General features: G+C 30.0%; 1 protein-coding gene across 1 annotated transcript; it reads left to right on the top strand.

Annotated features, from left to right (window-relative positions):
• Positions 1-4,426: 4,426 nt before the first annotated feature.
• On the top strand, positions 4,427-6,688 carry LOC108472648 (probable WRKY transcription factor 74). Its single transcript, XM_017774199.2, has 3 exons — positions 4,427-5,690; positions 5,771-5,896; positions 6,022-6,688. The coding sequence occupies exons 1-3, from the start codon at positions 4,984-4,986 to the stop codon at positions 6,167-6,169; spliced, it is 981 nt and encodes a 326-aa protein (XP_017629688.1). The 5' UTR covers positions 4,427-4,983; the 3' UTR covers positions 6,170-6,688.
• Positions 6,689-15,257: the final 8,569 nt, after the last annotated feature.

Below are 15,257 nucleotides of genomic sequence, written 5' to 3' on the forward strand. Positions count from 1 at the left end.
TTTTTTTTCTTATGAACAAAACTAACAATTAAATTTTACAATCCAGTCCTTTTTCACATCTAAGCTTAAAATATATCAATTTAACACCAATTTCTTCAAGAAATAAAAAATGGAAACTTTCAAAAACTTTAACAGTTTTGCAAATTAGTACATGAACTAACTAAATGACTTAATTGTAATAACTGAAAGTTGAATCCTTGAAGCTTCATATTTCTTTCATGGAAATCGGTTTGAAGGGTGAAGAAGAAGAGAACTCTTTCTTCCCACCGAACATGGTTTTTGTTAGAGGTGATCATGGGCCGGGCCGGCCCGAAATAAAATTATGAAGCCCGAGCCTAGCTGCCCGGCCCATATTAATTTTTTTATTTCATTAAATAAAAAATTTAAAATATAATAAATCAAATATATTTAAAAACATAAAACAAATATTAAAACAAATAAAATAATACTAAAACAATTCTTAAAACAATACACAAATTAATAATATAATAAAAATAGTTATATTAAAATTTTAAAATAATTAAAATAAAATAAAATATATATATTAATATATAATTGGCCGGGCCGGGCAGGATCGGCCAAAAACTCTTACTCGAGGCCTGCCCGCTTTCTAAACGGCCTCGTTTTTTGCCCAAGCCCATTTTTCGGCCTATATTTTACCCAAACCCTCCCATTTTTCGGGGCCTTGGTTTTCGAGCCGGTCCAGCCGCCCAAACCATGATCACTCTAGTTTTTATACCATGATTTATAATTTTTTATTTAATTAATCTTAATTATTAAGTTAATAATCACATTTTAATTCTTTAATCCACCAACATCCACTAATATATATTAGAAATCAATTTAATTTTCATTTTAGACCTTTGGGTAATTGTAATTTAAGTTTTTAGGTCATTGACTTATAGTTATAAGACTTTTATAATTTAGTCCTTATACCTAAATTAAATAATTAATAGATAAAATTAAAGGACTAAACTTTAAGATTCTATTGGATCAACTCCGTACAAATTTTAATTTAATATTTACAAACCCAATTTATAAAAATGGGGTTCCAAAATTATCTTTTTTGACATATGTGATTTTTTAGTCATTATATTACCTATTTATTTTATGCTTTCCTTAACGATTAGTAAATATACAGAGTCTCAAAGTGGAAAGGAGTACTCTTTGCAAATGATATTTTTTTTTCAGAGTTAATAGTAGAGGTGTGCATGGGTCGAGCTACCCGACCCGGCTTGAAGGCCCACCCGAAAAATGAAAGGGTTCGGATAAAAATATAGGCCTGAAATATGGATTTGGACAAAAAAAAAGAGGCCCGTTTAGAAAAGGGATGGGCCTCGGGTAAAACTTTTTTGGCCCGGGCACGGCTCAGCCCGGCCCGAATTATATACTAAATATATATATTTTTTATTTTTAATTATATTTACATTTTATTTTTAATTTTAATATAACTACTTTTTATTATATTTTCAATTTGTGTATTATTTTAAAAATTGTTTGTTTCACTTTTTATTTGTTTCTTGTTTTAATATTTGTTTTTATATTTTTAAATGTATTTGATTTATTATATTTTAAATTTTTATTTAATGAAATAAACTAAAAAATTTTAATATGGACCGAGCCGAACCGGGTCTAAAATTTTGTTTGGACCCAGCCCGAACCCGACCCAACCCGACCCATGCACACCTCTAGATAATAGGAATCATGCCATTTAGTTAAAAACATACTAGATGAATCTTGCTCCTTTTTAAGATTGAGTATAAATTACAACAAATCAGAACCCGCGATAATAAAAAATTGGCACCCAAATTTGTAACCCATCCGGAGTCAAAACTTTTTTCGTGGAAAGCCAAGCTACTCAGCCAAGGAGGTAAACGGACTCTAATCAAATCTTAAATAGAAAGCTTACCTATTTACCAATTCTCTTCTTCTTCTTCTTTTTAAGCCCTAAAAAACATTTGCATAAGATGGATCGGGTAATACAAGAATTTTGGTGGGGAGAAGAAGAGAACACAAGGAAATTTCACTATTTAAACTTGGACCATCTTTACCTAAGCAAGAATTCAAGGGGCCTTAGTATAAAAAAGGATGCAAAACTTCAACAAAGCCCTGCTGGCCAAACCAAAATAGCATGTAGAACAACAGACAATCAAAGTTGGCTCTTAAAAGAAACTTGGTCAAGAAATACGGTGCAACTAAAAACTTACTCGAAAGACAGGAACAATGGGAAGATTCTTAGAAGTGGAAAATCATATTGAAGAGGAAAGAGGTTATCAGGAATAACATCACATGGCACAATGTTAACAAATGGAAAGAAATGAATCAGACAGAGACAAGGAATAATTAGAAATGAGATATCTAACATGGATATGCAAAGATGGTGGGATATAAAGATCGTTTCCGAAGGACCTACGAAGCTAAGATGGAAACATACTCACAATGGATATTTTTTAGTCAAACTGCTTATTTTCGAGAACTAACTAATCTACAGGTAAGGAATTCAAACATGCCTAGTTCAACAATCCCGAAGATATGGCAACTTGTATGGAAACTAAAATTACCATACAAGGTAATTATGTTTCTCTGGAAGATTCTAAATGAAGTTCCACCGTGCAAAACTGTGATTCAAAACAGGATCGATCCATGAATACAAAATGTTCTTTTCAAAATATGGTTTCTGCACAAGTAACCATAGCATAACTTCATGGCTATAACCCAAAATGATTATTTTTCTTGATGGGTGATCTGATTACTTTACAATCACCTGGTGTAAATTTTGGATTCATAGAAATAAAGTCCTATAAGAAGGAGTCAATCCCAATCCAATTGAGTGATTAAGGAGGCAAAAGGAGTATATAAAACGAGTTCTCACAATGGGATACTTTTAGATCGGGATACAAGGATACAGATATAAGGTGAAAAAGATCCACATTTACCTATCCTTATCTGATTTACCTTGGTTGGTGCAGAAGAAAGGAGACAATCGCATGGACAATTCTTATTTAAGGAGGAGACGAGCATACAAGGTGAACATGAAGATGGAGTGACAAGAGAGCTATTGTTGCTGAGATTTGCACTTGCAATGATTTTGCAAAAGTGCATCAATTCATACATACTTTTGCAATGATTTTGCAAAAGTGCATCAATTCATACGTACTTTAATATAGTGATTAGTTTTGTTAGGGACTTTAATATTGCTGTTTTCTTTTTGATTTCTTAGTATTTGTCTGTTAGGACATAGGTATGATGTATTGCATTTGACAAATATGAAATAGTGGGATCCGAATTTGATATGACCCAACCCTTATCAATGCATATAAGTCAACAAATTTGATGACTTCCAAACAAGATAATGTTTGTCATGTGAACCTGGGAGTTTGTTCTCTGAATATGTTATTATTTATGGTGTTAGATATTTTGTACATATATTCAAATTTTCATTGCTTTATGAAGTTTGCTTTTAACTTAAAAAAATGGGTTTATCATCCTCTTTTTGTCTTTGCTTAGTGGGATATCATTAGAGGGTGTCTAGGTTTCCAACTAAATGAAATTTAATTGGTGAAAATTATGATGTCAATCCATAAAAATTATTTGATAAATATATCAACTTTTTGAGGAAATGATGGTGGGGTAGATGTCTGTCAATGTCATTCCTATTCCTATGCTTCAAATTTTAAAGATATTATTAGTAAAAATATGTTTCACTCTAAATGGATATATAATATATATATATATATGTTAAAATTTAAATGAAATTTTAACTTTTTCAAAACATATGAAATTTTATAATTTTATTTCTACAGCTAAACATTTACCCTACATAAATATATATTATGTTGAAGCCATCATCCTTTTAAGCCAAAACCATGTACATATGTTAATAAATGAAATCATGCTTTTAGCTTTCATAATGAGATTATCATCATTCAGGTTAATACCTTCGTAATACAGTTAATTTATTCAAATTCCAATCCTATAAATTTCAAATTAACCCAAATTCAATAATAAAATAAAATAAAAATTCCTAATAAATCCAACAAAAGCAAAGACAAAGAGAATCTCTGTCAGTCAACTAGGTCTTCATAATGGATCCCACATTACGCACTACCAGACAATAATACCTGCCTAGTCAACATTCTTTATACACGTGTCATTTTAATATTGCTTGCCCTCTCCACTCCAGGACCCCATTTTTCACTCCCCACATTTCTTTTATTTTTTCTATTTTTTTACACAAAATCTCTTTTTCTTTACTAACACGATTAATTTTTGTATAATATCACTGCAAAATCAAAAGAAATGCCTTTTTTTTCTCAATTTCTGAAAAAATAACATATTTATTTTGGATTTTATTAATAAAAATAAAATATGAGGGGAAAAAAAAGCATTTATTGGGACCCAAATGAGGATCTTCGACAGAGACTTGAGTTCTTTTTACTTTATGTTTTGCCTCTGAACATCCACAGAAACACTTGGGTTTTTTTTTTGTTTTGTTTTTTTCTGCAAATTTTTCATTTTTTTTAGTTAAAGAAAAAAGAGGAGCTTTGTTTTCTTTAGGGGCGATTTTAACAAGTCTCTTAAACAAAGTAAAAGTCCCCTTTCACGCCTTTCAATTAATGGGATAAAATCTAGGACTTTCTCTTTCTATATGTTCAAGTTTTATCAAGGTTAATTTGAGCTTTTTTTTTCTCAAGTTTTTGTTTGTTTGTTTGTTTTTATTTCATACCCAGTTTTTTTTTTTATCCCTCTTTTTTGTCAATGAAAACGGCCAATATTTCGTATGTGTTGTCTTTAATTTCAATCTTGTTTACTTTTGCTTCAAAAGTTTTCAGTTTTGAGAAATGCCCAATTTCCAAGGCTTGGTCTTGGTTCACCTTTTGGTGTTTAATCATTTAAAATCTGACATCATTTGAAACATATGAAACGTTTTGCTACTTTGGTTTTTAAGGTGTTTTTAGGAATCTGGGTTTGATTTGTTTTTTGATGTTTTTAAGTATGGAGAAGGTTGAAGAAGCAAACAAGGCAGCTATTGAGAGTTGTAATAGAGTTCTTAGTCTTTTGTCTTTACCAAAGGATCAACTTCAGTACAGCAACTTAATGATGAAAACTAGTGAAGCTGTGTTTAAGTTCAAAAAAGTTGTGTCTCTTCTCAACAATGATTTGAGTCATTCAAGGGTAAGAAAATCCAAGATGTTTAGATCAAGTTCGCCTCAAAATATTTTCCTAGAAAGTCCCAATTGTAGAACAATTTTATCTCCAAAACCTCTTCAAGTATACCCTTCTAACCTGTTCCAAAAACCACCCCTTGAAGTTAAACCATCACAAGATTTCAGCTTTGTTCATCTTCAGCAGCAGCAGCAACAGATGCAGCAAAGGCTGCAATTTCAACAACAACAACAACAAATGAAATATCATGCAGATATGGTGTTTGGTAAGAGTAACAGTGGTATAAACCTTAAATTTGATGGATCTAGTTGCACACCAACCATGTCATCAGCTGGATCATTTGTGTCATCTTTGAGCCTGGATGGTAGTGTTGCAAACTTGGATGGGAATTCCTTCCATTTAATTGGCATGCCACACCATTTTGGTCATATCTCTCAACATTCAAGAAAGAGGTGTTCAGGTAAAGGACAAGATGGTAGTATGAAATGCGGTTCCTCTGGTAAATGCCATTGTTCAAAGAGGAGGTCAGTTTTCTTATCTCAAAAATTCCATGTGTTAATTGGTTCACGCTAATTACTTATCATATCTGTGTGTTGTTTTATAGGAAACTCAGGATCAAAAGGTCTATTAAAGTGCCTGCTATTAGTAACAAAGTTGCTGATATTCCTCCTGATGAATATTCATGGAGGAAATATGGCCAAAAGCCAATTAAAGGTTCTCCACACCCTAGGTAACCCTCCCAATCCCTTGATGCAATGCCAACTAGTTTCAGCTATGTTATCTACTAATGATCCGTAGCATGTTGTACACAATTGCTATGATTATGGTGTTAAGGGAGAAGCTTTTATGATGCAGGGGATACTATAAGTGTAGCAGTGTGAGAGGGTGCCCAGCAAGGAAGCATGTTGAGAGATGTTTGGAAGACCCTTCGATGTTGATCGTCACGTACGAAGGCGAGCATAACCATTCAAGGTTACTCTCAGCACACCCTGCGCATACATGAAAATGCCTTCTTTCATCTTCAAAAAAACCAAACCTTCCTGTTGTTAAAATCCGAAAAAACAAAAGCCGGTTTGCTTCTTAAATGTGAAATAGATAGCTATTGTACATTGTTGATCCGTTGCATCGACAATGGAGCCGTATTTGAGAATCTGTATTGGCCCTTAGTGAAAACACCGTCCATACTATGAGTAGGGGAAGTGGGGTTAGTGTGCATCAACATACCTAATATGGGGTTTCAAACTAAATTTAAGCTGGTAGATTAACATTGTTCTTATATATATATATATATAAAGAGAGAGAGAGAGAATAGGAATTGTGAACTTTTTTGAACTTTGAATTTGTGTAACCCTATGTTTCATCTTAATGTTTTTGGATTTGTAAGGTTGATTGTATGTATGATTTGTGGTGACATTGTAGAAGGAAAACTACAAAGGTTATCCAAAATCATGTAACATGAAATTCAGCAGTGCCAAAAGAACTATGCTGCTATGAATTGATTTCCTAATTTTCTTAAGTTATATACATGTGTGTACGAGAGACCGAACGCAGACACTTGCGACAAGTTAATATTCAACTGAAATATTAATGAACCGAAAAGAAATGAGAATCGAAATCGAAAAAACCGATTAAAAGTCAATTGAAGTAGAATGTTTATAAGTTACTGTTGATTCCAAATTTTAATAGTTTTATCTTTTCATAATCGGTGAACTTGCGAACAAGATAAAAATAATAATTACAATAATGCTCCTCTATGGTCCAACATCATTTTTCTATTCTCATCGGTTGGCAATCATTCTCTCTCTATCTTTGCCATATTTCTCAAAACATAACCTTCTCAGCATCTTGTTCCACACCATAATGCCTTTCTCTAACTCTATTGATTCTCAGCTCCCAATCATTAAGCCTTCTTGGAATTGCCCTATGAGGTAGGTGTTGGTAATGCAAAGGGTTGTTAGTAGACATATCATACGTGGGTTAACTACAAGCTATCAAGAGCGTTTTTATATAGTTTTACTTCTTATTTTCATTGAATAATAATCTTTTTTATTCTAAACGATGGATTCGACATTTGCAATATATAAAAATTAATCGGTTTGAAAATGCTATAAAAAATGAAATGTCACAATATTTTTTTTATACATGTCAAAGTGATAGAAAAGAAAAAATATATATTTTACGGATCCACCTAGTTTAGCAACTTTTGGGGAAATGATACAAATATATATATATTTTCACACCAGAAAAAATGTTTTCTAATGAATTGTATATTGATTGGACTTTTATCAATGAACTAAAAAGAAGAAATTTTAGTAAGGAGTTTATAAAGAGTCGAATGTTTAGATAAGGACTTGTTTCTCTAATAATGACATTAAAATAGAATATTTGCCTAAACTATATGATTCTTTCTTGCATGGACCCTACCGCGGAAGAATAAAAAACGGAGTTCTCCTTTAAGCATAAATCAAACTTATAAAATAAAATAAAAAACACAGATCCGTTTTGGATAAATAAAATTCATGCTCTATTTTTTACTACTGATTATCACGAATTTGAACGGACACTGGATACACTCAATATAAAATTATTAGCACTAGAAAAAGAATTCTCTTTATTGACATTGATAGAAGATGAACAAGGAAATATCGATTCTAAGGATCGAGTCAGAATTTTGAATTCTTTTTTCAATATAGTTATAACTAATCCCAACAATCAAACAATTAGAAAAAAAAATCTATTGGAATAAAATAAATAAGTAAAGAAGTTCCTTGATGGTCATACAAATTAATCGACGATTCAGAACAACAAAATGGAGAAAACAAGGAATATGTAACAGCAGAGCATGAAATTTGTTCAAGAAAATCTAAGCACGTAGTGATTTTTACTAATAACTAGGCAAACGCCATACTTATACTAATACTAAGGATGCTAATGATCTTGATCAAACAAACGAAGTGGCTTTAATACGTTATTCGCAACAATCGGATTTTCGGCGCGACATAATAAAAGGTTCCATGCGTGCCCAAAGACGTAAAACAATTACTTGGGAGCTGTTTCAAGCAAATGTACATTCCCCCTATCACATGCACATGTTGCTATTAGTTGTCTATTTTGGTTTGTGTTAACATGTGTCTTTGATATGTATAGCATGTATATTTTTTTGGATAAAAGTTTTATTATTTTTCCAGAAAATAATATCTTTAAACAATTTTACTTTTTCCAGTTTTATTGTTCTGAAAAATTTGGAACTGACATATTTTTTGTTGTTGGGCGCGAAAATAGAAAAATTTACTTTAACTTCTATTAATAATTTGCTGGTACATCAGATGGATGTAAAAACAACTTAAATGGTGATTTGGATGAGGAAATCTATATGGAGCAATCTCTAAAATTTGTGGCACCTAGTATGGAAGGTAAAGTTTGCAGGCTTAAAAAATCTCTATACGATCTCAAACAAGCTCCAAAACAATGGTATGAGAAATTTCATAAGACTATTCTCAATTTTAGTTTTATAGTTATAGTGCAGAAACATGTATGCATTCTAAAATGTTTAGTTCTGATTGTGTCATCATAAGTATATATATAGATGACATATTAATTTTTAGTTCTAATATAAAAGTCATTAACAAAACCAAGAAATTCTTATCTACTAGATTCAGAATGACTGATTTGGGAGAGGTAAATGTAATCTTAGGTGTTAAGGTTACAAAATTAGAAAAAGAATTTCCATTAAACCAATTTCACTATATAGAAAAAGTGTTAAAAAAGTTTAATAGTTTTGATGTAATCTCTATGAGAACTACTTATGATTTTAGCATACATCTATTAAAGAATAGAGGAAATAATGTTTCACAATTAGAGTTGCTAAGATTATTAGAAGTCTTATATTCTTGATGAACTACACTCGATCAGACATTGCTTAAGCAGTTAGTAGATTAAGTATATATACCCATAATCCAAGCAATGAGCGTTGGAATGCTTTAAAGCATTTGCTTAAATATCTTAAAGGTACTATAACTTGAGAGTTAGAATTTTTTAGGTACCCTGCAGTCCTTGAAAGATATTGTGATGCAAACTGGGTAATAGGTAATGATGAGACAAGTGGGCATATCTTTACTTTGGGTGGAGCAATCATTTCGTAGAAGTTTGCTAAACAAACCTATATTGCTCACTCCACGATGGAGTCAGAGTTTATAACTCTTGACTTAGCTAGCAAAAGGCCGAGTGGCTTAGGAATCTACTTGCAGAGATTCCTTTATAGGAAAAACCAGTTTACAATGGTAAGAAAAGACATTCGAATAAGACATGAATCTGTGAGACATTTAATAAAGAATGGAGTACTCGCTTTGGAGTACGTGAGGTTTGAAAGGAATCTAGCTGACCCACTAACCAAATGGTTAAGTAGGAAAATGGTTCTTGATTCGTTGAGAAGGATGGGTCTTAAGCCTAGTGGTTGAGGAATCTATGGTAGATACCGAACTTAGGGCTAATTTAGCATTGCTTTTGAGAAGTACTTTTAAAAAGTGCTGTGGAAAAATAATTTTGAGAAGTACTTTTGAAAAGTTGATTTAAAATTTAAGTGTTTAGTATTGCTGTCAAAAAGTGCTTTTGACAAATAAAATGTCTATTTTAGACATAATGTTATAAAATAATAAATATGCATTTAAATAATGTTCAAATTAGTTAATATTATGATATCTTAGTAAGAATATAAAAAATAATTTATTATAATTTGTTGTTAATATTTTAATACATGAAATATAAATTTTAAATATTTTAAAAATTAATATTAATTATTCATAAAATTTAATTCGAATATATAAGCTATATTTTAAATAATAAAACATAACCAATAAAAATTTAAAAATATAATATTATAGATATAAAATAAATTTTAATAGGAAAATAATTACATACAAAATATAAATATTAAATAAAAATATATTATAAGGGTTAAAAGCTGTTATTTAGTCCAAAAGCACTTTTGTCAATAGCAAAAGCTAAAAAAAACTTATTTTACTTTTAAGTTCAAAAGCAGTTTTCAAAAGTACTTCTAACTCCAAAAGTTGTTTGTTTAGCATTGCTTCTTGCTTGAAAAGTGCTTTTGACCCCAAAAGTACTTTTGAAAAGCAATGCTAAACAAAACCTTAGTTTTTAAGTTCAATATGGTCAAATAAAACCATGGAAAGACTCATATTATACATTTTACCTATCCTTATGTCGAATGATGTACATGTGTAAGGATGAGGTTTTACTTTTAATGAATTCATAGCCTAAATTTTGGGTGGTCCTATTGAGATGGACTTGATAAATTTACCGAACTTAAATTTGAAAGGATGACCTTAATGAAAGCTTTTAATGATTTCATAGCCCTGATTCGGGTGGTCTATGTTGAGATAGACTTGATGAAATCACCTACGTAAGTGTGAAGGACTAGCCAACTTCTATGAGAAACTTTTTGGGTAGTTTTTTAGAGCACTTACAAGTGTCCCAAGGTACATTGGCTAAAACTTGTTGAGTTATCGGGGAACATCAATTGGATCTGAGATTAGTTGTGTGTCATGAGTTAACTCCTATTTTAACAAGTTCAAGATTCGTTCACTTGTTAAAGAGAAGAATCACTTATTTCACTATGTACTAGTTCAAATCCACAAGATACTAGTGCTTAAGCAACTAATTTAATTGTTGCTCTTCTTACATTTTAACTAAAAAAAAACTTTACTTTTTCTCGTGTTTACAAAATCTCCAAATTACTTTGAATTAGTGGGGGATTGTTGGTAATGCAAAAGGTTGTTGCTAGTGGGTATATCCCACATTGGTTAAGTACAAGCTAACAAACGAGTTCTTATATAGCTTTACTTCTTGCTCTCATAGAGTAATTAGGCCTATGGCCTATCACACGCGCGCCGTTATTGCCCACCCATTCGTGTTAGGATTAACACGTACCACCTATATATCTTTTTGGATAAAATTTTTATTATTTTTCCAGAAAATAATATCTTTAAACAGATTTATTTTTTCCAATTTTATTGTTCCGAAAAATTTGGAACTGATATATTTTTTGTTGTTGGACGCAAAAATAGTGGGACAATTTTAAAATTGTTCCTATGTCTTTTATTCTTTTGCCCCTGCCTATTTACCGTTTTGCCTTTTCGTTTCTAGTATAAATAGAGAGCTGATTTCCTCTTTTTTCACGCAGAACAGAAAACACAATGCTCTCTAAAAAAACACTTTCCTCTTCTTCCTTTCTTTTCGATTTCCTTATAAATTTTGTCGATTTTCCCCTAAATCACTTTAAAGAAAAGTTTTATCTAGGAGTTTGGGTTTTAAGCGAGGATCGACTGTGACCCTTCCAAACTTTCCTGAGAATTTATCCTATTGTGGTTTCCCTGAGAAGAGCAACACCAATCGAGTTTCATCTTCCTTATTCGGGTGTACAAATATTGAAGCACTATGTTAACCTTGGGGGACGACGTCTACTATACGATTACACCGATCAGGGCAGATTCGTTTCTAAGGCAGTGGGTTTACCATAGCACAATAAATTTTTTTTTTCTTAATTCGTTATTTATTTTCCAGTCAATGATAACAAATTTGTTTTACAGTAGCTTATTTTCCAATAGTAGACCTAGATTATTAATAGGTAAGTTGGCAATTTCTGCAACCTATATATTCATCATCCTCAAGTTCAAAACCTACCGAAATGATGACTGATGTAGAGCAATTGATAGAAAGATTATGAGCAAGTTAAAAATTGGTTTAAATATGCCTAAGATCTTTGCTCTTTTTCGAAATTTAAAATTTAATCTCTATATTTTAATTTTAAGACATTAAATCTTTGTAGTATTTTTTAGACTTGAAAATGTTGATCCAATTACTAACTTTGTTTACTTCCCATTAAAATTTTCATGGTACAAAGGATATCCTGCACATGCTTAGGGACTGCCCAATTGCAAAGGAAGTTTAGAAACAAGTTGTCCAATTCAGCCAGCATAACAGGTTCTTCTCTGGATCTATAAATGATTGGTTTACTTCTAATCTTGGTTGTCATGTGAAGGTACTTGGTAGAGGGGTTACGTGGTCTTGCATGTATGGTCTTTTTTATTGGAGAACCAGGAAAAACTGGAATTTGTTTATATTCCAAGGCTTAACTTGGATGGGTAATGAGATTGTCAAGGTTTCATTTAATTGGGCAAAGCAGTATGAGTTAAGCCTTTTGGGAGTCCTGTGCACTAGCCATCTTACTAATTCACATGTTGCCTTAGAAGGAACATGGGTGAATTTATCCACTGACGGAGCAATGGCAAGAGATAATGGGAATGCTTCGAAAAGTGGTATGCTGTGAGACCAGTATGGGAATTGGATCTTGGGGTTTAGATATTATTTGAAAAGATGAACAGCTTTTGAGGCTGAATTATGGGGCATTTTAGATGGTCTTTTTATTCTACTTAACAAAAGTTTCACAAGGGCCATTATTCAAACATATAACCTGGAAGTGGTTAGAGTTTTATAAAATAATGTGATGGCGGATTCGAAAATCATTATGCTTAGGAGGATAACAGATTATGAGAGCTAAAGGACAATAGCAGATAAGATATATTCCTAGAAAATGTAATCTAGTTACCGATTGTCTAGCAAAGTTGAGTTTAACATGGGGATCAAATCTACAAATTTTTAATATTGCACCGATTGAGGTCTCATAGTTCCTTCAATAGGACAAAACTAATGATTTTTTTTGCTCAATTTAATTTGATTTAACTTTCTTTCAATTTATTACAAAAAAAAAACCATAAAAGAAAGAAAAGAAGGTTCTGCTCTCTTCAAGAATAACGCATATTCGCATACTCCACCCCAAATCATGTAGATATGTATTCTCCCCAACCTCAAGCAATACGTGGGTTAATCTCTTGCAAATACTGAACTGAAGATACAGAAATCAAACGGTTTTGGCTGGATTTTCGAAGTACACCTCAATATTCTTCAAAGGGTTTTGGTTTATATTTTTTGAAAATTTAAAATTTCATTTCTATATTTTAATTTTGAGACATTGAATTTCTTGATTTTTATTTAAAAATCTTATTATTGTTAAAGTTAACATTGTTAAAGATAAAATAACTTTTTTATGCCTCAATATTTATATTTTCATCAATTTGGTCCTTACCCTTTAAAACTACATAATTTTTAAAATTAATTTTTTCATATTTTAACTAAAGAGAATAAAAAAATATCAATTTTTAAAATAAAAATTTAAAACTTTTAAAAATAAAAAATGAAAAAATAAAAACACTTTAAAATTCAAAAATTTAAAAATATAAACAAAAGTTCTAAAATTCAATCTTATCTAAACTAGATCGACTCGATTGGGACTCGGTCTGGTAAGAGGTGAAAACCTGGTTGACTTGTAAACCGATATGGCCTAGTTGAATTGATTTTGAACTAGTCTGATCAATTGGTTCCTAGAGAGACCAGTCCGACCGATTATTTTTAGAGCAGTTTAATCAGTTTGTATTGGTTTGCAGGTCAACTAGTTTTTTACCTCTCATTGGACCGGTATTCTAGTTGATTCTCGATCCAATTGGTCGGTCCAATCCAATTTAAATAACATTGAATTTTAGAAAAAAAAATTATATTTTTAAAATTTATTTTTATTTTTTGAATTTTAATTTTTAATTTTTTTAATTGTAATATTTTATTTTTATTTAAAATATAAAAAATAAGGATCCATTTTTCGCTGAAAATGGCTTCTGAAAAATGACTTACTTTTTTTTTCAAAAGCTAATATTTTCGGTATTTGGATGAATCTGTAAAATATTTTATGTTGTTTGACAATTTTCCTGAAAATATCTCATAAAAGTTGTTTTCAATTAAACAAACATACATTTGATATTTTCTTATATTTTCATTGTATAATTAAGTTTATTTTATATCTATAAATTTATATTTTACATTATTATTTGTAAAACAAACACGACATAAATATATTTGTTATAAAATATATATAATGCAATTTCCTTTTAACAATCAAAATTTATTTTATAATAAGAAAATATTTTGTAATAATCAATGTCATATATAAAATTAATAATAAATAATGCTAAATTAAAACTTAATTTAAATTACATATATTACATATATGAGAGTAACTATTGACACACTATAGTTGTAAGGAATAAAGGAAGCTAACAAATAATCATATTTATATAATTAAAATATGTCATAAGTCCTTATACTCTTCGTAAATTTAAATTTTAATCCATGTACTTTTATTTTTGGGTTAGTTCTACTTTTTAAATATCAAAATTCAGGTTCAACTCTTAGCATTATTAAAAATATTTTGTTAAATTCATGTTCATTATAACATCATTTTTTAGTTAACTGAATACGAGTATTTTTTATTTAAAATGTAACATCAACAAAATTGACAAAAAATTAACAATGTTAACAATTAGATTTGATTTTAAATCTAATAAATAGAGGACTAAATTCTTGAAAATAAAAGTACAGTAGTATATAGATTTATGGCATTTTTAATCTTTATACTACAAAACATCTATTATTAATATATTTATAATTGTAATAAATATTTTATTAAAATATTAATATTGAATATTTTTCAATAATATATGAAGAATATTATTTAAAGCTATTTTAATTAATTATTAAATTAAGATCTAAATATTAAATAATTTATTAATAAATTATATTAATAATTTATTATATGATTAGATATAGATAATTAAATATTTATGTTTAATAATATTGAAAATTATAATATTTTATATTAATAATTTATTAGTTTTAATATTTTTAAAAATAAAATTTATTATTAATATAATAATATTAAGCTTGACTTAAGTTAATTTTTATATAAAAGTAAAATCACTCGTAAAGGAGCTTTGTTATGGAAAATGACTTACTTTTCAAGATGATAAGTTATTTTACAGAAAAAAGTATCTATTTTCGATTGACTTGTAAGTCATTTTCCGCTGACCAAATTGTTTTCCATGAAACAAACATAGAATAATGCAGAAAACATTTTCCAGAAGCCATTTTCAATGAAATAAACGAAGCCTAATTTTTAAAATTTTCAT

The sequence above is a fragment of the Gossypium arboreum genome, chromosome 11 (assembly GCF_025698485.1).
Source record: "Gossypium arboreum isolate Shixiya-1 chromosome 11, ASM2569848v2, whole genome shotgun sequence".
NCBI classification, from domain to species: domain Eukaryota; kingdom Viridiplantae; phylum Streptophyta; class Magnoliopsida; order Malvales; family Malvaceae; genus Gossypium; species Gossypium arboreum.